The sequence below is a fragment of the Pseudorasbora parva genome, chromosome 8, assembly GCF_024679245.1.
Source record: "Pseudorasbora parva isolate DD20220531a chromosome 8, ASM2467924v1, whole genome shotgun sequence".
In the NCBI taxonomy this organism is placed as follows: Eukaryota; Metazoa; Chordata; class Actinopteri; order Cypriniformes; family Gobionidae; genus Pseudorasbora; species Pseudorasbora parva.
The window spans coordinates 36,678,022-36,702,255 of NC_090179.1; the positions used below are offsets into that span (position 1 = coordinate 36,678,022).

The following is a 24,234-nucleotide window of genomic DNA, read 5'->3' on the forward strand; positions in this document are numbered from 1 at the left end:
ACAAGCACCTTAAGCTGATAAACCCTTTTATTTCATCCAGCCTCGAGATCAATTCCCCCTCAGTTTCAAAAGCTGCAGAGAAAATGATTAATCAAAACAGCGATTACGGCCATCCGCAAAGTCACACAGACTCCCCACTGTTTCCTCTCAGCGGGAGGCGACCGCCGACCGTTGTCGCTGCGCTCATGGAAAATGCATGCGATTCTTTCGCTTCATTTACAACAAAAACTATTACACACAATTCATTCAAAATTATTGCTGCTGTTGGAATACCAGATGGATCCATTTTCCACAATATACCACAAACCAGAACTAAAATGATAAGTGATTTCATGATAATACTAGAAAATGTATTACAATGGGTTCAGAATTCATTTCAGAAACAAGCAAGATCTCCCCACTTTTGGGGAAATAAACATTAAATCATCACATGACCACTTTGTGTTTGGACCACATGGGAAATGGGCCTATATGATTCAAAACCACATATTTTAACATATTCAGTGTAACATATTAAAGGGGTGATAAATTGAGAAATCAACTTTCCCTTGAGCTGTTGATATTTAAACGGTCATGGTAATATAAGAATATCCTGTAAGTTTCAGAGCTGAAAACTTCCTTGTTATTCAAAGAAAAGCTTTTATAAACACCAGGCTCAGAACTTACGTATCGCTACGAAACACCGCCTCTACAGAACGTGTAATCCAGTAGCCCCGCCCACCGACTCATGGAGGGCTCGTGCTAGCTGGTCAAAAACAATAAACATGCAGAGGAAGATAGCAAGATATTGCGATATTCCTGGTTGTGGAAGAACACAGTCACTGCATAAGCGTCCTTTGGATCCTAATATTAGAAATGTGTGGTTGAACTTTATTTTTAATGAAGTTCCAGCTCACGTGGGGAAGGCATGTTTACTTCATTTTACTGCGGGATCGTTTTGTAAACAAATCTCCGGTCGATGCTGGATTTGGATCCGACAGGAATGGTGCAACACACTAATGTGAGTAAAATGTGTTTTTATATGTAATAGTATTGCATTTTTATAGGTCGTTTTGCTTATGTGTACGTGTCTAACAGATCATACCTTTAGCACGCTGGACTCAGACACGTATGGGCCAGGGCTCGCAAAGCCCGGCAGGCCGATCAATCTCATAATATTCCGTTTTTGATCTGTGCTGTTGTCTCTCTCGACTTGACATTTGAAGGGCGGAGCACGCACACGCATGTGTGTGTGTGTGTGTGTGTGTGTGTGTGTGTGTGTGTGCGCGGTTTGCGCTTATATCGACCGATCTTGCAGGCTATGTGTAATATAAAATAACAGTCCAATCAATAGTGGGTGGATGAGAAATAAATAATTGTGTTTGTTTGATAAAGACGTTTACGAGCCCTGTGATCGAGCAAATCATTCCGGTTGCCTTCTCCCTCAATCTCTCCCTCATGTCACTGAACAGACAGAGGAGCTTAAGCTCATTAAATATGCAAATCTTATCCAATCCTAGCCGTGGGCGTTTACTTCCAAGTCTCCAGTGCGTCACGCCCATCAAAACCCAGCGTTCAGGAGAGAGGCTCAAGACCAGTGTAGAAAATAGCCTATTACTTATTAGTTATGATGTTTTTGAATGTAAAAACCACACGAATGTCATTAGTTGACCTCAGACAACAGTAAGCTAGTTCATGACACCTTTAAGAATCAGCTTTTGGAAAAACAATTATCAGAAGACTGCTGAAATTATTTACTGTGTAGAGTATTTTTACACAAACATTTCAAATATGTTTTTAATGTTCATAACAGCTGTGTTCATGAACAATTCATTCTCAGTGTCACTTCATGATCCTCAGTCGAGCGACTCCTGAACAGAACAACAGCTGGAGGGAGACAGTTCTTCTCCTCCAGCCCATTATTTCAGGTCTCAATGCAACAAGCCTGTGAAAAACACCTCTTCTAGTGAACATTCTCAAGCCTTATTTAAGTTTGTATATAATATATATGTAGTTTTTTGAAAATTCAAATGACAAATGAGTAAAGCTCTAAAAATATAATATGATTCCATTTTGATAAGAAAACCACTTTGTTAGTTCTAACAATTAAAAATTACAGTAATAGAACAACAACAAAAATAACAGATTATCATTTATTACGAAAGTTATGTGATACAATCAAATTAAAGAGATTATCAGAGAGAAAAAAAAGTTGTTTCAACTTAAATTGTTCATGCTGCCTTAACATTTTTAAGTTTAGTCAACTCAAATATCCAAGTTGACGCTTAGTACAACTTCACATTTTAAGTTAACTAAACTTAAAATGAAGGCACCACAAACACTTTTTTTTAAGTTAAAACAAAAAAATTTTTACAGTGTGGTTCAAGCCATCGGTTGATTGGATGGAGGCAGATCTGAATGTGAGCTTGCAGTTGTAAGGAAGAAGCAGATTTGATAAGGATTTAATTATTGGAAAAGTCTGAAATACATCAACTGAGATAAGTCATGATGACACGCTCAAAATTGTGCAGTTAGTTACTATCGTAAATTTCCATTTCATGCTTTAAATCACATACTGATAGCAATAAATAATAGAAGTGGTCTAAATATTCCACTTCTGTGGAAGTCTCTGAACGCAATGATTGGACAAACATTTTCTGGTCCTTTTCGAAACAATTTCTTACCTTCCCGTGAACAAGTTTTTCTGTACCGCTGTGCACCCTACTCGCTCAGACTTCACACGTCATCAGCGCGTTCTGAATGGCTATGCATGCAGTCACCGTGCACCATACACAAACAGCATCCACCTTTTACAGTTCCTCCTGATGCAAAACAACAAGCTTAGTGTTCATTTTGTTACATTTTTCCATGACTAAGACGAGACAAAAGATGAGATGACACAAATGTCCTGAAACGATAACTGTGACCATATCAACACGCAATATTGTTGACAAAAAAAGATTTAACGCACCTCTTGAGAAGCTTTGCAGACTCTGCTCTGGCTGTGCTCGTTAATTTGAAGGAGGTGAGGCTTTGGAGAGGCTCTGAAGGGAGGTTGGGATCTTATGCGTTCAAAGCTAGCACACGATTGCTAGCCTCTCTGAAACTGCCTACCTTACCCTGCCTGCACTCTACAAGAAAGTTCAAATATAAACTGCATCATGAAAAAGTGTTTCAATCCCATTTAATCGGTGATGATCATTCCAATAAACCAAAACAAAAGTTCTCTCAACTTTTTGGAGGCATGGGAAAGGCCAACATTTTGCCACTGTCATTGAAATTGAATGACTTCCTGTCATTCCCTGTGAATGCCCCTTCGGCCTACTCGGAATACCCCTGAATAACCTTCAACTAAAACTCTCTCTGTTCTTAACTTTTCATTTCAGCACACAATTACGGCCCTGCATTCTGGAAATTCTCCATCGTTTGCCACAATTCAATCACAAGACACCAATTGTAAAACACTGAAAGCTCACAGTTGTCGGAGCAGAGGAGCTGGACCCTTTCAGTCTACTCTGAGTCCAAACCACACTGGAAGAAAAGTTGATTATGAGAATTGTCCTACTTGCTCTGCTGTGCCAATACCCACTAACGACAGCTCTGCGTTTACGTGGAATATGATAACATCAACCCCCAAAGAAAAGAGATGCATTAAACAAGAGGATTTGGATTGTTTTGGTTCACTTTAGAAATAAAGAGGATTTTCCCAGAGAACGCTCCGGACAGTGGATTGTTGAGTGCGTCCAGGGCGCACTAGCCGCAAGGATTCTATCCTTTGACGAAACACCAGACATTTAACAAGGTCAATAAAAAGCAGATGCAATTTTATTTGACACTATACAACCAACGCTGCCAGTGGGAAATACTTCCAGGTTCCAGCGGCCACAAGCACTTTCTGCACAAATGTTAAAAACACATTCGCATCTGAAATACCAATAAAAAGAAATGAAAAGCAATGACAGACGGTGAAAACATCCTTTAATGTTTTTTAATAATTGGAAAGTTTTTACTTGGACACTTTGAGACGTTATAAAAATAAAGAGCTGACTTCAGGGTCAGTGGCCCGATGTCCTGTTTCCTCCTCGCTTCACATCTGTTAATGCTAATGTACATGCTATATGGCAGCACCCCTCTCTTGTTATTAACCACACCTGCAGCTTTAGTCAATCAACAGCTTTTGGTTCGCACATAAAGCCCCTTCAACCGTTAAATCTGAAACAGGAGAAGCGTGCAGGACTATCAATAATCCTTGGCAAATGAAAACCACAGAAACAGAAGTATAGCCTCCAGGAGCTAGCACTCAATATCTTCAATTTATTGGCCGAGGTTCAACAGCACATGCTTGCAAGGAACATTTGGATATTGTGTTAAAATGGCATGACAGACAACTTAGTCTGGTTGCTTTAGATACAGTCACCATTAAACGACCAGGCTGGGAAATTAAAGGGATAGTTCCCACCACTACGTCCGACTGATCCGAGGGCGCGCGTGTGTGTTTCCTGTGGTGTACAAGAGGTAAAAACGATATAAATACTGTTCGTTTTCTCACACAAACCGCTCGTTTCGTGTCTTAGGCCATCAGTGTGTACTTACGATGGGGGATTGTTTAATTTGGACTTCTCTGTGTATGCTCTTTGAGGTGGTGACCATAGACCTGCATTATGTGAGGCACAGACAAGAACGGTTTGACCTAAAATGATCAAAATTGAAACTACTGGGGAAACAAATACTCCTACATCTCGGATGCCCATGAGGTAAGCTAAAACATATCAAAATTTAATTTCAAAGTGAACTATCCCGTTAACTGAGCCCATTAGCCTCACAAAATAAATAGTGTACAAATTGTGTACAAAGCACATTTTTATTTTTTCAACTCTAGGTATCGACAATAAGGGCTGCCCGATGGCCCAGGAAAGACACTCGGGACAGTTGACAGAATTGTCACTTGTCCGATCAGGACAATAAAAGAGAGAGTGGAGCATTTAAGTCGCACGTGCAACACAAAACTGACAGGAGCAGCTCTGAACAGCTCATATCTCATCGCTTTAAGTTACTGAAAGAGAAAACACACACGAAAACCCACAACACACGGTAGACATGACAGGGCAGGTAAAAATGAACCACTGACCCGACCAGTAGAAAAAAATCCTTAGCAATGAGTAGGCTACTGTACTCAAATGGGCCCTTTCAACTGATCAAAAGCAAGGCAAGGCAGTTCTATTTGTATAGCACATTTCATACACAATGCCAATTCAAAGTGCTTTACATAGAAATGAATTAAAATAGTGATAACATTCATAAGAAATAAGAATACCACGTGTAAGAATCAAAATAAAAACAAGGACAATTAAAATAGTTGTAAAGAGAAAACAGATCCCCATCTGCCTGATTCTAAATCAGGAAGAGATGGAGCAGGTTCGCAATGTCTCCTGGACCTTACAAGTCAGTCCAAGACGGCTCCTGTAGGGGACGTTACCTTTGCCCCGCAGGGCCTCCCCTTTCTAGAGTCCGCTTCTTTACACGGTCTCCTGCACAAGCAGAATGAAGCGAAACACACTGCTCCCCTTTTCCAATCTCCTCCAGTCAGACAGCCCTTACCAAAAACAATAATCAACAGATGCATAAAAAATAGAAATATACAGTTGCAGAGAATAAAAAAATAATATGATATATAGATAAAATAACAATAACCAAAGATAAGAACAAAGGGAAACTAAAACAGTTATAAAAGAATAAAATGATGACGTACAGTGACACAGTGCTCATTCAGTAAATGCATAGCTAAACAGATGTGGGCACTGTCATAGACACATAATGTCTATCATAAACACATCATGGGCGTTGTCCCAAATGGCACACTTGTGGTCTTTTAAGTCCATACTTTCATTACGTAGCGCCGCTTTGACTGTCGGGAAGTCTGCTGTGGATCTCGCACCAGTGCAAACCCAGAAAAAATATGCACAGAGGGCTTCTGAAACCCAAAATGACAAATGGGACCCCCATACGGTCTAATAGACTTAACGGACATGTGCACGCAGCAGCCACTGTAAGTCCACAAGACCGAAAGTGCATATGAAGTGTGACATTTGGAACAAGCCATATAGGCCATATGTGAAACTTAAATGCAGTTTCCCAAAAACACATACGTGTGCAGATAAACTACTCTCAGTAATTGACTCGTTGGTCGACTAGTCAATAAATCATCCATTGTGAACAATCCTAATCCTGTTTGATACATGCATCTTCACTGCAGTCACACGGCCTCTTAAAGTAATAGAAAACAGCATTTTGAAATTGTAATACTATTTCACAATATTACCGTTTTACTGTATTTTTGATCAAATAAACACAGCCTTGGTGAGCCTTACCAACCCCAAACTTTTAAATGGTAGTGTAATTGTTTTAATGTATAATAGCACAAAAGTCAGAATGAAGTGAACCAGGAATGCTGTCATTATTGTGAACCACACACACAGCATGGAGTTCATTCCGGACACTGTAAACAAACTTCAGCTCTGAGAACAACGCTGACATGGAAGACTTGGACTAACAGTCAAACAAGCTTCTAAATATAATAATCTTACTTCAACAAGAGTATGGCGTTATTTTCGAACAACAGCTATTCTGTCGCCCACAAAATTACCCACCACAGTGAAATAAAACAAAACTGCATTTAGCTGGTGTTAACTTCCCACCCTGAACACGACTGGAGCTTAGCAGCTTCTCTCCAAATCTAACATCTGCCTTCTAAGTCACCAAAAGCAAAGCTGGTGGAGACCGACAGACACAGAGGAGTCAGAGCAGGTCATGTCCCTCAGAGGTGAAGGAACAAGCAGAAGCATCCGGAGCAAGGGGTCGCTGTGATGACTTCAGAGGCGCTAATGGGATATAATCCATTTGAGATGAAGCAATTCGGAAGATCTGGGGCCTCGCTAAATCCTGCTACTTACCGCAGGAGTTACGTGCTCCCGGTTCATTCCCCAGGCTATGTGGCAGAGTTCATGCATAGTGTTATATAACGTTTCATCAACTCCGATGACTCATTCATTTTGGCTCTTGTTAATCATAAATGAACTCCACTTTTTATGGCTTTAAGCAATTGTGACAAGAAAAAGGCCAACTGGATTAATACTTTGAGGGAATTTAGCAGAGGATAAACTATAATAAAACCATTAATTACATATTTCCACTGCGGAGTCTTTTGATCTCAAGGCCAAAAAGTGATGATTCTCATCCAAGGCGTCAAGACCCTCAATTAAGACGTCAGTGGGTTTGGGATTTCTAAGATATTCACCCTCTTTTGCGTCAACTTCCATTTCCTCCATCAGAGCGATGGATGGGAACAGGCTGAGAAAATTCTAAGTGAAAAATTTACTTTTTTGTAAATAAAAACAATATAAAAAAGATCTACACATATTGAAATTGGTTGAGCTGCAAAGTTCAAAGAGCTAGATGGTCTGTGGAAAACTTGAAAGAAAAGAAAGCTTTTTTGCATAATGTAATTTTAATTTGTGATTTAGTTAATGTTAACTTAAATACATTTAACGACAAATAAAAAACTTAATATTAAATATATTTTTACATTAAACATTTAAAGTTAACATTAAAGTTTAACTTAAAGTTAATCTAAAATTTTAATATGTTGATATCAAATATAATGTAAACTAATACATAGATCAATAAACAAACAAACAAATAAATATATAAAAAAAATCAACTAATATATAGACATATAAATAAACTAAAACAGATAAACTAATAATTTGTTTTAGTTTATTCATATAAATAACCATCTTAGTTTATTTATCTATGTATCAGTTTTTATTAATATTTATATATATATATATATATATATATATATATATATATATATATATATATATATATATATATATATACTAATAAATAAACAAAATAATAAATAGATATATAAATAAAACATAGATAAACTAATTAAGATAAATAAATAAGCAAACTAATGAATATAAAAATAAACCAATAAATAGGTAAATAAACTGAAACAGATAAATAAATTAATAAATAAATAAATACATAAATAAATAAACTAACAAATAGGTAAACAATAATAATACAAATTAACAGAATAAATAAGTCTGATCAAAAAAATATTTAGCTATCTTTATACTTCATATTTATGTTGGGAACTGCATATTTTGGAGTCCAAAAAGTTTGAAAATCCATGGCATGAACTGATTTTTAGGGGGCTTTACTATTTTCAAAATTTGTACAAAATACTTTTGCAAAATAACATTTGATGTGGAAAAAATAAGATTCAACATTTTGAAAAATGTATTCTATGTTTCACGGAAGAAATATGACATTAAATGAAACAAGGAGAAAGTCAATTTAGTGAATATTAGCAACAAGTTGAGACGGAAACCATAGCAACACAGTGGCAGGAGTTGACTTTGTGTTTGCGGTAAAGACAAGAGAGCAAGAGAAGCTGTTATACCTTTTATTTACATTTTTTGGTATATTTGGAATTGTATTTAGTATTAATTAATTCATGCACTCAATGGACTGGCAACTAGCTAAAGCTAGAAAAGCTGCTGATAATGCATAACATTTGTGGATAAATAACGTTAGAGCAATACCTTATTTTAATCAAATAAGCCATTGTTGTTTCGTGGGCTATGTGACGTCAGAGCGCGTAACTGGGAGTACATCGATCTAGTACGAGTTCACAGGTGGGAAGTCACGGGTTTGACTGCTGTTCCAGTGCACCATCACAGGTAGAAGTTCTGAAAAACACAGGTTACGGGTTGCCTGGAATGTGGCATTAGTGCCCCCAAAAGGCATTCCTATGACTAAAATTGTTCCCATTTCCTGCGGCGTGAACAAGCCAAAAAGCGGTCACTTTCACAAAAGCCCCTTATCATCGATTTCTCTTTAAAGGGTTAGTTCACCCAAAAATGAAAATTCTGTCATTAATTACTCACCCTCAACACCCGTAAGAACACAAAGAGATTTTTGTTGAAATCCGATGGCTCAGAAAGGCATTCATTGACACCAGTGTGTTTTCCCTCAAAGGCACTAAAGACATCGTAACAAAACCCATCTCACTACAGCGGCTCTACAATCATTTTATAAAGCTACGAGAATAGTTTTTGTGCGCAAAAAACAACAACTAAATAATGACTTGTATAGTGATGGGCCGATTTCAAGAATTTTAATTTTTGGGTGAACTAACCCTTTAAGATCAACCACTGCCATGGCTTTAACTTGATTTTGGGTTAACTACCCCCCCCCCCCAAAAAAAAATAATAATAAAATAAAATAAATAAATAAATAAATAAACATAAATATACAATATATAAAATCCAGTATGTGACAACTTTTTTTCAGAAATTTTCCAGACCTTGTTCAGTAATGGTGGACATAATTTGGTAATAAATGTGCTGCATTGAATCATTACAGACTTTAATCTGATGTCGATTTGAAGATGGAATCTCTGCCCACCTGCACACTTCTGTGAGGTTCGTCTCCATTTCCAAAATTTGTAACCCTGCCACTAGGTGATAAATGGACAGAACATCCCCTTTCAGTCAAGGTAGACTATAATCTGGAACATGGACAACAAACTTGTCCAGGGTCACAGCCAAACTTATTTTCCCTGTACAGACTGCTGGGAACAGGACGGTCTCACATTGCCTGAGATTAAGCCCTTTCCCTGTCTGTTTTCATCTAGTCTAAATAGGTAACTAAAATCCTAGGAAACCAGTTCTCCACAAGAATTCACCATGTCCACACTCCTATTGTAACCAGTCTTAACATTACAGTGCTTCCAGTGAGAAAGAAACAATGGGGACAGAAAGGAGGTGTAAATCTAGTCTTGAATAAGGAGCTACATTTGGCGACTGCTGTATTTATGAGTTCTGAGCATCTTGCTGGCTACACACACACACATGCCTTATATAATCTGTTAATATACTGTAATCAAATCGCAAGAAAATGTAGGTTCAGAGACAGACATAACACTTCTCTGTGTATAATAACACTGTAGCTGAGGGGATATATCAGGGAAAACAGGACTTTCCATCGTCTTTTGCAATTCAAGAGTTCATCAAACAATGTTGACAAAACACTGAACGTGGAGAGCTTCCTTCACAGTCCATTTTAGAAAAAACAATAAACTGCAAAAACATTAAATCATGATTATGACATCTACCCTCTACATAAGACCGCTCACATGTATGCATCAACACTTGATCAGCATTCAGCAACTTGACTTGTCTTAATGAATGTAAACTTTGAATTCAAAGATGTTGTTGACCAACCCATACACGTTTTTTTTTTAAATGTTCTTCACTCTAAAGCCCTACTCAGACGGTAATTGTTTCTCATTGGGTCGTAAGCTATTTTCATAATTTACAGGGGCTAGTTTGTGATTTTATTGCCATCTGAATCCAGAATGTCCGTGTTTTTCTCCCACCACCCAGAATGACCTGTTTTTTGACAAGCATGGACGTGTGGTAATTTAATTGCCGGCTGAATCCACATCTCGCTTTCAAAAAGAGACCTCTTCAAAATTCATCCTTTTTGACCACTCCGGAGCGCCGTATCGTTGCACTTCGCTGTAATTTAGATGCATTTTAAAGATCTACTGAAATGCTGGAAAGAATCTTTTATTACCGCTTAAAAGGGAAGGAAGAAAAGTACGTACACATTTGAAATGGGCCATTATTACAGTAGCAAAACTTTAAAATAACCTCATCCTGATGTAAATAAGAGGCTATATTAACTCATTTCCACATTTTTTAAATGACACATCATTTTGAGATAAAACAAGACTGTAATGCGTTTATATCTTCATATTTAAAATAAAAAAAATATTTAAATGATAATCAGAATAGTATTTTCCCATTATAAAATTAAATATAAATGTATTCTTATTATTCCAAGCATATGACATTTTATTTACATCTGGCAATCATGCGACTGACCACGTGAGCAGCGCTTTCCCTCCTGGGTTCGTAGGATCACGAAACTCGCTCCTCCACCGTAAATAATTTGCCATTCATCCACATGAGAAACAATTACCGTCCGAATAGGTCAAGGTCAGTTTATTTCTAGTGCACATTTAAAAATGGCCAATGGCCGACCAAAGTGCTGTACACATAAAACATAGCAAATAGTAACTAGAAACACAGATAAAATTACAACAACAAACAAACCAAGACAGAATACTTCTTTTGAGCTAAAAGCAACAGAACATAAATATGTTTTAAGACATGATAAACTCAGACAGAGAAGAAATTGATCTGATATACAGTGGAAGCCTGTTCCACAGTGTGAGGCCACTTTAAAAGCTCGGTTGCCCCTTGATTTTAACCGTGTATCTGAAGGAGACTGAGAGGGTTTTTTTTTTTCAGATCTAAGGCTTCTATTTGGTGAATATAAATTAAGTAAATCCGACAGATAAGAGGGCGCCAAATCATTTCAATATTTAATAGGGCTTAAGATGAAAAAAACAATTCTTTTACGATTAAGAACTGTTCATTGAAGTTCTTTGGGAAACTAAAAATTGTTCTTCTACGGCATCACTGGCGGAAAAACACACGTTGGAACCTTTATTTTTAATAGTGTAACAGACATTTACATATCAAATAAAGGGACATTTCACACACACACACACACACACACAAATACTTTAATTAACATCATGCCATTCCTGGATGATAAAAAAAAAAAAAAAAAAACTAACACTTTAAGCATTTAAAATTAATATTTATTTTAGAAAAAAAAATATTAAAGAATTTATAATATTGGCCATAATGTTAATGCCAGGGCTTAAAATTGTCAAGTATAATGAAAATTTTGCAAAAAATGTTGACCATAAAGAAAAAAAATTCTAGAAACCATGCATGCATTATCTTTCTAATCTGAAATGAATTGTGTGTCATTCACAGGTCCATCTCAGTTTACCCGAGCTCAGCATTATCAGCACACAGAGTCACTCAGCAGAAAGAAAATCCGTGTTCGTCACACTGAGCCAAATGTACCGTTCACCGATAGCGAAGCCGGCATTATCACCTGCAGATAAGGCCGTCTTTTTCTATCCGCCAGCCCTGAAATCAAAGCCGCGCGGAGGGGCACGGCTCTAGGATATGTGATGAACGGGGAGCGTGGGTTTTCATCAGATCACTGACACCCTGATGACAGCAGCCCTTAGCAATGTCAAAAGCTCCGAGCAGCTGTCTCTGAATCTGCAGAGACGGTGGCACAGCCGAGATCCAGAAGGCCTCCTCCTCTTTCTCTCGGGTGCGGGACCGCCGGCTCGCCGGTTACTTCACAACGCTGGCAGATCTAGGCTTTGGCAGTAACTGGGCCAAACCTGTAATTGATTTACGAGCAGCTTTCTCCACTCCGCCTGACGCTAGTGTCCTTGTAAGGCAGTGCCAACACAGACTTCCCCTTGATACCCTGCAGACGGCCTCCACCAAACACAACTTCTTCTCCAAGCATGACTGGAAAAACACTGAATTAAAATGATATGACTCAAAAGTAAGTGGACCGATGATGGGTGATAACACTGGGTCCAGTCAGAGGTGAAAACCAAAGCCATTTACTGTACCCATAAATTCACAATTGAAATTCATTCACATTCATATCATTCCTTGATGTTACTTTTCTTTCTTCCACAGAAACAAAAAGAGATGTTCAGAAGAATGTCCAAGCTACTCTTTACATATGACACAAAAAGGTCATAGAAGCATACAAAAAACTGTTGGCTTGTGCACTATACTAAAATCTTTTGCAGCATTCAATAGATATGAAAATCAGAACAGAATTGAAATAAACACACACACACACACACACACACACACACACACACACACACACACACAAAAAGAAGACTTCTTCACAGCTCAAAACACGTTATGCAAGATGTGTGTGTGTGTGTGTGTGTGTGTGTGTGTGTGTGTGTGTGTGTGTGTGCCACTAAAATTTGATTGGATTGTAAAACAGCGTTCCATGATATTATTGGCATATTAATATTTTCCTCCATCCGTGCTTACAGCAAATTATTGTTTCATAGGAGACGTGTTACATAACATTTCAATAAAAAAATAAAAAATAGAAATGTTTTTACAACAAAAAAGTTTAAATATAACATGCACTGACAAAACGGGACACCTACACACTAGAGTTTGCATTTTAAAGAGTTAAAATGTCAACTTTGAGCAAACAAATATAAATGGCTCAATCTATACTTCTCAACAATAAGTTATGTAAAAAGTGTGATATGTCCAAATTCGCATATTCATAAATCAGTCGGCCTAAAGTACCTAGATGACCTGCTACTTCTGGTGAGATTCTGAAGTGCACATCTGACGGACACTTTTCTATCCCATTAAGCCACAGAAGATGAGTTGTGTATGACTGCGTACGCAACACAACTGAAGCTGATGGGTTATCACTTTACAAATTTAGTACACCAACATTATTTTTCACACTAGCCTATTTAAAGCACTTTATTCAGATGAAGAGAGTATGTCATTTCGGACGCAGCCCATGCAGGTCAGAGGCAAGTTCAGTATTCACAGAAAATCCCATTTTCAGCATGTCTACTTTAAAATGACTTGTTTATTAAAAAACATTTTGATTTCATCTATGAACTACTAGTCTATCTAACCTGCCACAATGCTGCAGATGTTATTGAGCCGGTTCTGAATCCACAGCATATTAAAAGAGAGTCGTAACATGGTTAGGGACTTTGTTTTTGTGCTGGGGGGGCTTATCTTTGCAAATCTCTAGCTGATGGGAAACAGGACAGACAGAGTGAAGCGAAAGAGGAGGAGACGGACCAGGTGATGGGACAGATTGAAAAGGCCAACTGAATAGAACAAGGATGTTTTGAATAGCATAACTATTTCTGCAGTATAATATAGCATGTATACAGTGCATTACTTTACATAAAACACCTGGATGACAACAACGAGCAGAATACAAGTGCTGTGTCCCACAATGCAAAGCTCTCTAATTAACTTTTCATTTTTGAAATAAACAAGTAATGTGATAAGGTCTTGACAATCATAATGAGGTCATATGATAAAGGTGCATGCTACTGAAAAATGTATCCTGGAGTAATGTCCATTTTTTCAATTACTACTAAAAAAAAAAATTCCTGCAGCGATACATAGAGCTGCCTTTTTTCTGCCCCAGGAGAGAGGGGGAAATGAGCCACTTAATACCCCGCACTACCACAACCTCAACTCTGCTTTGCAGCAGGCCAACATCATACAGCAATTAAAGCCTTCAAAGAACACAAACACAAAAGACCCACTATATTCACTCTCCCATGAAGAGAGGAAAGACGATTCATCCTCATGCTGAGGCTGCACATAGGAACGTGACATTGGTCGGTCAAAGTCTTTACAGCTCAGACTCTCTGCAGGATGCAAACTGTTATTACTTCAAAACAAACCTTAGTCTTTATCTGAACCAGCCCGGGCCATTTACATCTCCCATTAAGAGCAAACTAAATAAGCCTCAAGGAAAATCTAAGATGTGTGATCCACGTAACAGCAAGCTACAATGGTTTAGGATTATTTATGGCTTCATATTATGTTGCGGCTTAGCCTGCCTTGCTAACGGCAAAAGCATTTTGGCATGCAACGTAAAAGTGTAGCTAATAAGTAAAAATAAGATGAAGAATAAGCTGCAATATTTAAGCCACGAGGGACAAAATTGTGATATGCTCACACACAAACAGTTAACTTTTTTTACACACACATATATTATACACACATACAAATAATACATATACATATACTTTTCTTAATGTATATGTATGCATATGTGTGTGTGTAATTATATATATATATATATATATATATATATATATATATATATATATATATATATATATATATATATATATATATATATACACACACACACACACACACAATTTTCTTAAATAATAAGTTATGACAACATGTTTTTACATTGCTTTAACTCACCAAAATAAGTCAAGTAATTTTATATTTTTTATAAGTTATACAAGATTCAACTCCTCAGCTTAATGTTAAGTTGAAATTACTTAAACATCGAAGTTGATTGCACTTAATTTAAGGCAGCAACCTTTTTACAGCGATTAGATAGATAGATAGACAGACAGACAGACAGACAGACAGACAGACAGACAGACAGACAGACTATAGACTTACAAATGTGGAAAAACAAGCTATACAATTTATAGTTGTTCTGCACTGACATTTTAGAGCAGAATATTACACATTTTCACACAGAGGAGCTAATGCATTAGGTAAATTAAAAAAAATAAAACAATACTTTCACGGTGTCATATAAAACAACTCTGGCATGAAATCAAAAGTTTGTTAAAGTGGAGATGTCGAAATTTGTAAATATTTGGATGTAAACATTAAGGCATAGGTTATTTTTAATCTTAAAATACATGGGAAAACGTTCAATTAAACACCAAACAAGCAAAAAAGACAACATCCAAACCCTATGAAAATCCCTCGACCTCTTGATGCATGATAGGGTGCACAAAACCATGTCAGCATGTAAAAAAAATAATAATAATTATAAAAGTAAAAATTCAAAAGTAACCTTGGCCTATAACAAATAATGGTGTCTAAATAGTAGTAAATAGTAGGCTATACTACTACATGCATTTTGGAATCCAGATTTAGTTTTAGCATTAAAAAAATCTTGCATAACACAACATACCAAATCAAAACAAATCAAAGCTGAAATAAACCTTATACTCCTTTAAAAAAAAACTGCACAACTTCAATATTCTCTTTACACCACACATGTACACATCATTTGTCAGTCTGCATTATCAAAACACTGCATGCGATACAATCAGCATTTTGCATGGTGGCAGATTTTATCTTAAATATTTGTATGTCTGCCACTGTAAACCGCTGTGAGCTATTAAAGGTACATCATTTGCTCGTCGGTGAGACGTGCCAAGGCATGCAGCAGGAGGTGGAGCTGGTGCAGTGGACCAAAATGGATACCAGCACACAGGGACAAATCTGAGCATGATCCAAATGGCATTATCCATAAAAACACCACTCAAACCCGAGAGACATACAGCGCTAAAATATCAACCAAATGATTTGGTGGTAAACATATCATGGGGTGTGTGTGGGGGGAAGCAACACAATTACACACAACAGAATTTACAATGCAATTTATGCAAAGCCGAGTCTGTGTTTAGAATGGTAAGCATGATAAATGAATTCATGTTTCTGATGGTAATCCAGATTTAATAAAGGTTATTTCTCATCACTGGTACACCAGAGCTGCCAACCTGAAATATTTACAACCGCAAGATCACGTTTATAGAAGCAAGAGAATAACTCAATTAAATGTGTTCTGAGACGCAGTAATAATTTCCAGATTTGTTTTAAATGACATAAATAAGGCCTGGTAAAAAGCTGAACAGCAAACGTGCTTTCACTTTAACAACAGGTTATTTATTGATTTACAATCTACGCCCTTCATTTGAAAGGGATAATATGAAGACGGACATAAATCAATCATCTAGATATATTACAATGATTTATATTGCACAGCCTGAACACTTACTTACAGTCAACGCCAAATCCCTTTTAAAAATGCAATATTAAGTAATAGCTAATTCTGTCATTTAGGATGACTCTTTTTTTTGTAATTAATGGTAAAGCACTATTTTTTATTTATTTTTTACACACTGGAGGCGTCTCAAAAACTACCAAGCAACCTAACTAGACAGCATTTTTACTTTATAGGCAACTGGCAGCTGAGTCTGTATACGAGAGTATAATGGTTTAGGGCCAGTGATTTTTTTAGTTTGTAAAGGATGTTTTTACCTCTACAATGCCCAGCAGCATAAAGCCTCCAGCTAAAATAAAAAGACACCTGCCTACAACAAAAGCTTCATTATTTTCTCAGATTACAGTTAATTCATATGCTACATGGGAGTCATATAAAAAAAATTCAAGTGTGGCTGGTTTTCTTTGTGTATCTTAGAATGAAAATATTCCAGACTTTATTCCCTTTCCACTCACAAAGGCCAAAAGTCTTTTTTTTTCCTTTTCTTTTTTTGCTACATCTGAATAAAACATTCAGATTTAGATCTAGATTTACAGGGGCTGAAGAATAAAAATAGGTTTGCTACCTTTAAAAAACAACATAAAAATCTCAGTTTGGAAAGAGAGATTACAGTTTTATACTACTAATAAAGACGTTTTAATTAGTGGCCTGCCATTGAGAATACTTTAGTGATGAACATGATCAGTTATCATCCGAATATGTATCTTTATAAGAGCTCAAAGGGTGTAAAACAGCCTAACACACTCATTTGATCCCTTACACCTGCACACACACATACACACACTTTTCTTAATAATAATAAAAAAATAAAAAATAAAAAAAAACATGTACGTGATGTAATACATTTCCAATCGTATGTCATCTATTAAATCTATTGGATCATCTTACCTTTTTGTGTCTGTCTTTAAAAGGCAACGCCGGCCATTGCATCTCCTGCAAGAAGTCCTGCCACTGTTTCTGGTCCTGATCCGATGAGATGAAGACGATTTCCAATTTGTCCTTGTGCTCTGAGGATTTTTTAAACTTGCTATAAAACTCGCACAGACTCGCGTTGAACTGCTTGCAGGGACCGTTTAAACTGCAGCCGAAGTAGAGCCCGAGCAGAGACAGTTTACTGCCCAGCGCATGAACATCCACCTCGGCTTTCTCCCCGTTGACGAGCCGCTCTCCGAGCAGATTCACCAGAAACTCCGACATCGCTGCTGAGCTCTCGAAGCGGACCGCTTTTGGTTGCGTTTGCTTATTGGGGTGATTTGAAATGAAACCCAGAGTGCTCGGTGAATATCCACAGGCCCTGGTGCCCAGGTTGGCTGTCCTGGAGTCGCCGCACGGGTTCGAGAGACAGCGGCCGTCGTGTGTCTCTCCACTGTGAGCACTGTTAAGGAATGCGCGCTCCAGTTATAGACCGGCCCTCAGCAACAGCGCCGACTCCCGCTGTGAGACTTTCACACCATCTAGCGGCGAGACGGTGCAATTGCACCCAGCCATACAGTGCATAGTGCATATAGAAATTAAAGTAGACTGTCTTTGTCTCTGCCAAGACCGAATGATAACTCACTTTTCTCTTTAGAATGGATGTATGGACAGATTCTTAGAGTAACAGTATCAGTGCTGCATGGTATGCATACTTAAGTGTGTTTTATGCATATCTTTCAACCATTGCAGAAAAGTGGTCACAGAGTCACGGTAATCACCTCAAGCATCCCATGTTACTCTAAGTTGGAGAATAAAAAAAATAGCATACAGCTTTATATTATGCTATACCTCAAGACAGGAATAGGACAATGGCCCTCCAGGACCGAGTTTAGGGACCCCTGATATTGATGTACTCATTCGGTAAGTGCAATGCTATGCGAATGCTATCAAAGCATTCATCGAATTAGCTAGTTAAAACTGGTCATTTCCACTACTTAAAATATTTAAGTTGATAGTTTTAATTTAAATGTATTAATTATCTCACTCCAATATGAAGTTAAGAGCAATTAAATGTATAAGTACAAAATAAAAATCAGTTTTACAACGTTGTGTACAATAATATTCCATCATATTATCTACTCTTAAATTATCTTAAATTGTTTTACAAATAACATACAGGTTGTTGATTGTATGTTATGTTATTGTATGTTAATTGTATGTTATAATTGATCGTATAAAGCCTGATGTATTTTTTATTTTATTTTTAATTAGTGTATCTGCTGAGTCGATGTGACGGCATTTTCACTGTCACACACAATAAAAATGAATATAATTGGTATTGTCGTCATTTAAAATGCAGTAAATGGTTAAACATTTCTTTCTTTTACATGGAACTGTTGATATAAAAACTTTTCAGTCTAGCAGACAAGCCAAATCTCAAAATGGTCCTATAATGTGACTATCTCAAGCATAATTCAATAAATTACAACTTTTATAAATTAAAAATAAAAGCACATAAATGGTAATAAATACCTCAGGCATCATTTTACAAGTGTCTATTTTAGTAAATGTCAACCTTTTTTAAATCTATTTCTTAAAGCACATGGTAAGTTTTTGTCTCAGAATTGTTCAATATATATATATATATATATATATATATATATATATATATATATATATATATATATATATATATATATATAAATGGAATCACTATAACATTTTTAATTTCTGTTGTCCTTTGGTGCATACTCTTAATTGTTGCTATGTCACACAAAAAGACACATTTCAGGAAAAAAAAGACGAAAAAAGTATATTTTCTCAAACATCAGACTTCACATTACATAATGTATTTTTTTTTCTTCAAAAGTAGTGTTTTACAAAAAAGCATTTTTACTGCATATTTGTCAAATACCTCTGCATTGTACTACCTCAGAAATTACAGATATTATTATTTTATTTCACCTGTTTAATCAGATAAGATTGTGTTCATAAGATTATATTGATTATAAAATATTGTTCATAAGATTGACCTGAGTATATTATGTTTGACACATTTCACGGTTTTGTGCTGCAATAAACTTTAAACAACTTTAGACTTGGACGGCAATAAAACCCCACAATTACTCTCACAAAACTCTGAAAATGAAAAAAAAAAAAACAACAACATGAAGATGCATTTTTCACAACATTTTATTTTGTTCTGATTACACACAAACAAACATCATCTTCTAGGTTAGGATTATAAAATGATTTTCATGATTTTCTTGTAAACAAATATTTTTTAGTGTGCACAGCGCTTTACAATCACCACAGCACAAATTCACAACATAATAACAGGGCCACGATTCGTTTGGCTTAACATTCCAGAGCAGGAGCATAGATTACAAATGAAAACTAACAATGGAGAAACCGTGTCAATCCTTTTTTAAATGTGGTTGTCATCCAGCATTATTCCACACAACATTAATCCTCTGTGAACATCATTCGAACGAGGTCTGCTTTAAAACACTCATCTTCAACCAGCTTCTGGGGCTGAAAAAAGAATATATAAGCTGCATAAATTTATCATTTGTATATAGTTAAAGTATGTATAGTACATTGGCAAGCAGCATGCGTATTAAAACAGTCACTGGCAAAAAACATTTACTGATCTTTACCGTCCCATAGCGCAGAAGTGTGGGTACTGCTGTCAGCTTCAGGGTCTTCTTGAAGTCATTATTTGGGTCCTTCCAGCTAGCAACAACAACAGTGAATGCAGTAAATGTAGGCCCAAACCAAATCTAAACACTATGTTTTATTAGATTCAGTCTGTGCATTGTGCACCGCTGTCAAAGTGCATAGACCAATAAACACAGACATATGACAGCAATAGCATACACATGGGCAAAATAACGCAATATCTGACGGAATGCAATATGCAGCAACATACATTAATATAATTGGCAAAATGTAAACTTACTAAGATCTCTCCCCTACTTGGCAGTAAATGAAGACAGTTCCCTCTGGCAGATGAGGCAGCTCTCCTCTGACCACTGGCTCTGCTGCAGAGGTGGGGAAAAATACAGACAGAAAAATACAAAACATATAAATATATATATATATATATATATATATATATATATATATATATATATATATATATATATATATATATATATATATATATATAAACATATATCATAAATAATGTTAGTGTACCTGTCACACAGTCTGGACACCAGCTCTTGCCCTGGCCATCTTTATTTCCTGAGAAGTAAGCGAATACCTCTTTTCCTTTTCGTTCAGACACAGCTTTACAAAATTCCTCGTAGCCGTGAACAGCAACTTCCTCGTATTTTGTCATGATTTATTTACTGTATAGTGTTTAACTGTATAACTGTTACTTGTTGTTTAGCGGGAATCAGCTGTTCAAAGACAAAGTCCAGAAAGATGACTGATCTTTGCATAAATTAAGCTGAGGGTGTAAAACTTACGATAACAGCGACAGTGTGTGAAGTATGATGAAACGCTCTTTTGCTAAAATAAGAGTGGTATGTTTTAAAATAAAAGTCTGTCAAGCTCGATCATTTAAATTCAGTAGCCCGTATTTTCCACAATGGCTGAGCATTTTCAGCCCATTTATTTATAATTTTAACTATTTAAAAATGATTATATATTGTTTAGCCTACGTGAGACTGGTTTGTATTTTACTCCAAATCCATACACTTCTTTATACCACCACAATAGCCTAGTTTCAGTAGACCTTTTAATTTTTATTTTTTTATCAATTTAAAGTGAAATGTAAAACTTAAATCGAATTGTTGTATTTAAATACATAATACGTGAAAACAGCTGTACATAGTTCTTTATATATTTCATTTTTTCTTATATATATATATATATATATATATATATATATATACACACACACACACACACCTATCAGGCATAACATAATGACCTTTCTAATATTGTGTTGGTCCCCCTTTTAAAGAAAAAAACAAAACAGCCCTAACTCATCAAGCCATGGACTCCCCTATAGACTCCTGAAGGTGTGCTGTGGTATCTGGTAACAAGATGTTAGCAGCAGATCCTTTAAGTAGTTAGTTGCGAGGTAGGGCCTCCATGGATCGGGCTTGTTTGTTCAGCACATCCCACAGATGCTCGATTGGATTGAGATCTGGGGAATTTGGGGGCCAAGTCAACACATCAAACTCGTTGTTGTGCTCCAAAAAACATTCCTGAACCATTTTTGCTTTGTGGCAGGGCGCATTATCCTGCTGAAAGAGACCACAGCCACCAGGGAATACCGTTAGGGTGTACATGATCTGCAATAATACTTAGCTAGGGGGTACATGTCAAAGTTACATCCACATGGATGGCAGGACCCAAGTTTTCCCAGCAGAACATTGCCCAAAGCATCACACTGCCTCCGCCAGCTTGCCTTCTTCCGATGTGTTCCTCGGGTAAGCGACACACGCACATACCTGGCCATCCACGTGATGTAAAAGAAAACGTGATTCATCAGACCAGACCACCTTCTTCCATTGCTTCGTGGTCCAGTTCTGATGCTCACATGCCCATGAGACAGGGGTCAGCATGAGCACTCTGACTGGTCTGCAGCTATGCAGCCCCACACGCAACAAACTGTGCTTCACTTCTGACACCTTTCTATCAGAACCTTCTTAAGCAATTTGAGCTACAATAGCTCGTCTGTTTGATCATACCACATGGCCAGCCTTGGCCATCCATGACCCGTTGCCGGTTCACCACTGTTCATTTCTTTGACTACTTTTGATAGACACTGACCACTACAGACCGGGAACACACCACAAGAGCTGCAGTTTTGGAGATGCTCTTTTTGTTGCTATTACAATTTGTCCCTTGTTAAACTTGCCAATTTTTCTTGCTTCTAACACATCAACTTTGAGGACAAAATGTTTACATGTTGGCTAATATATCACACCCACTATTCACTTCACCTGTCAGTGGTCATAATGTTATGCCTAATCAATTTATATACACAGTATAGTCAAAAGACTGGACACAGCTTCTTATTCATTGTTTTTTTTTATTTTATTTATTGTTTTCAACATTCTATATTAATACTGAAGACATTGAAATTATGACGGAACAAATATGGAATTACAAAAATGTCTTAACCCAGAATATGTTTTAGATTTTTTGATTTTTGAAAGTAACCACCTTTTGTTTTGATGACAGCTTTGCAAAGTATTCTCTCATTAGATTGTCAACTGGAATGACTTTCCAACTATCTTGAAGGAGTTCCCAGAGGTGTTGAGTACTTCTTGTTGGCTGATCATCCCAACAACTCATCCCAAACCATCTCAGTTGGATTTAGATTGTGAAGGTCATCTGATGCAGCACTTCATTACTCTCCTTCTTGGAAAAATAGCTTTTACATAACCTAGAGGTGTTATGGGTCACTGTTCTGTTGGAAAACAAATGATGGCCCCACTAAGTGCAAATCAGATGGGATGGCATGTCCCTGCAAAATGCTGTGGTAGACATGCTGAACACCAACAGTGTCACCAGCATATGCTTCACATTGAGAACCACACATTCAGGAACCATCCATTAACCCTCTCTTAATCAGATAAAGCCATGGCAAATTCCAAACAAGCAAAAATATAAAATTTGGACTCATCAGACCAAATGACAGTTCTCCACTGATCTAATGTCTATTGTTTTTTAGCACAAGCAAGTATTTTCTGCTTTTATTCTTCCAAAATAATGGTTTATTTGCTGCAATTGTACCACGAAAGCCTGACACAAGGCCAGTCTTCTCTGAGCAATGGATGTTGAATTATGTCTCCCACTTGAAATCAGTGGTTTCTGAGGCAGGCAATTCTCCCGTTTGATGGGTTTGACAACACATTCAAAGTTCTTGAGCTTTTTTGGACTGACTGACTATTGGCTATTTTAAAGTAATGATGGACTGTTTTCTCTTTACTTAATTGAGTGTTTCATTACATGGATTTGTACAGTAGCAGTACTAGTAGGGCAATTGACTCTGTACCCACTCTTCCGCGCAACTGACGGTCTAAAGCACATTAAAAGAAGGCAGCAAGAAATATCACAAATGGACTCTTGAAGAGGCACATCTGTGGTCTGAAAACTATTCCAGGTGACTACCTCGTGAATCTGATGCAAGAATGCCATGAGTGTGCAAAGCTGTCATTAAACCTTACTTTGGGCAATCTAAAATCTAAAATATATTCTGGGTTGTTTAACCCTCCACTACATAATTCCATACATGTTCTTGCATAGTTTGGATGTCTTCAGTGTTAATGCACAGTGTTGAAAATAATAAAAAAATAAAGAACAAACACAGGAGATTAAAGAACATTGTGGAGTTGTCTATATATATATATATATATATATATATATATATATATATATACATACACACACACACAGTAAACATTTTTTGTTGGTTTTTGTTGGTTTAACTTAAAAGTAAGTAAGTAAGTTAAGTTTATTGAAATTAAAAATTTGAGTTGATACAATGAAGGAAATTTGTTTAATAAATAGAAACTCAAAATATTTTTGTATCTGAACCACATAAAAAATTTGATAAATCATGAAAATAGCACTATTTGGCATGTTTCTCTGCGTCATCAGAAATAAAACACACACAATTACCCAATATGCTTACAAAATACAAAATATTTAATAATATTTTAATAAAGGTTGTCAAATCTCAAAAAATGTTCATTAACTCAATGAACTCAAAATTAA

At 36.6% G+C, this 24,234-nt stretch overlaps 2 protein-coding genes across 2 annotated transcripts in view; both read right to left on the reverse strand.

Annotated features, from left to right (window-relative positions):
- nxn (nucleoredoxin) overlaps positions 1–17,942 on the reverse strand; it is an 81,482-nt gene extending 63,540 nt beyond the window's left edge. Inside the window, exon 1 of the mRNA XM_067451095.1 lies at positions 17,464–17,942. Within this exon, the coding sequence (XP_067307196.1) occupies positions 17,464–17,772 (309 nt within the window). The 5' untranslated portion in view covers positions 17,773–17,942. The remainder of the gene's footprint in view (positions 1–17,463) is intronic.
- Positions 17,943–19,665: 1,723 nt separating this feature from the next.
- Positions 19,666–21,000, reverse strand: txndc17 (thioredoxin domain containing 17). The gene is made up of 4 exons (XM_067451833.1): positions 20,692–21,000; positions 20,453–20,534; positions 20,151–20,226; positions 19,666–20,025 (listed from the first exon to the last, which is right to left on the reverse strand). The coding sequence occupies exons 1-4, from the start codon at positions 20,834–20,836 to the stop codon at positions 19,957–19,959; spliced, it is 372 nt and encodes a 123-aa protein (XP_067307934.1). The 5' UTR covers positions 20,837–21,000; the 3' UTR covers positions 19,666–19,956.
- Between the last annotated feature and the right edge of the window lie 3,234 nt (positions 21,001–24,234).

Bases quoted from the DNA above. Each gene is read 5' to 3' on its own strand.
- txndc17 (XM_067451833.1), bottom strand. From the start codon at position 20,836: ATGACAAAATACGAGGAAGTTGCTGTTCACGGCTACGAGGAATTTTGT. The intron at 20,535-20,691 runs GTACACTAACAT...CCACCTCTGCAG, and splicing joins GTGTCCAGACTGTGTGACAG to CAGAGCCAGTGGTCAGAGGA. The intron at 20,227-20,452 runs GTAAGTTTACAT...TGTTGTTGCTAG, and splicing joins CAAGTAGGGGAGAGATCTTA to CTGGAAGGACCCAAATAATG.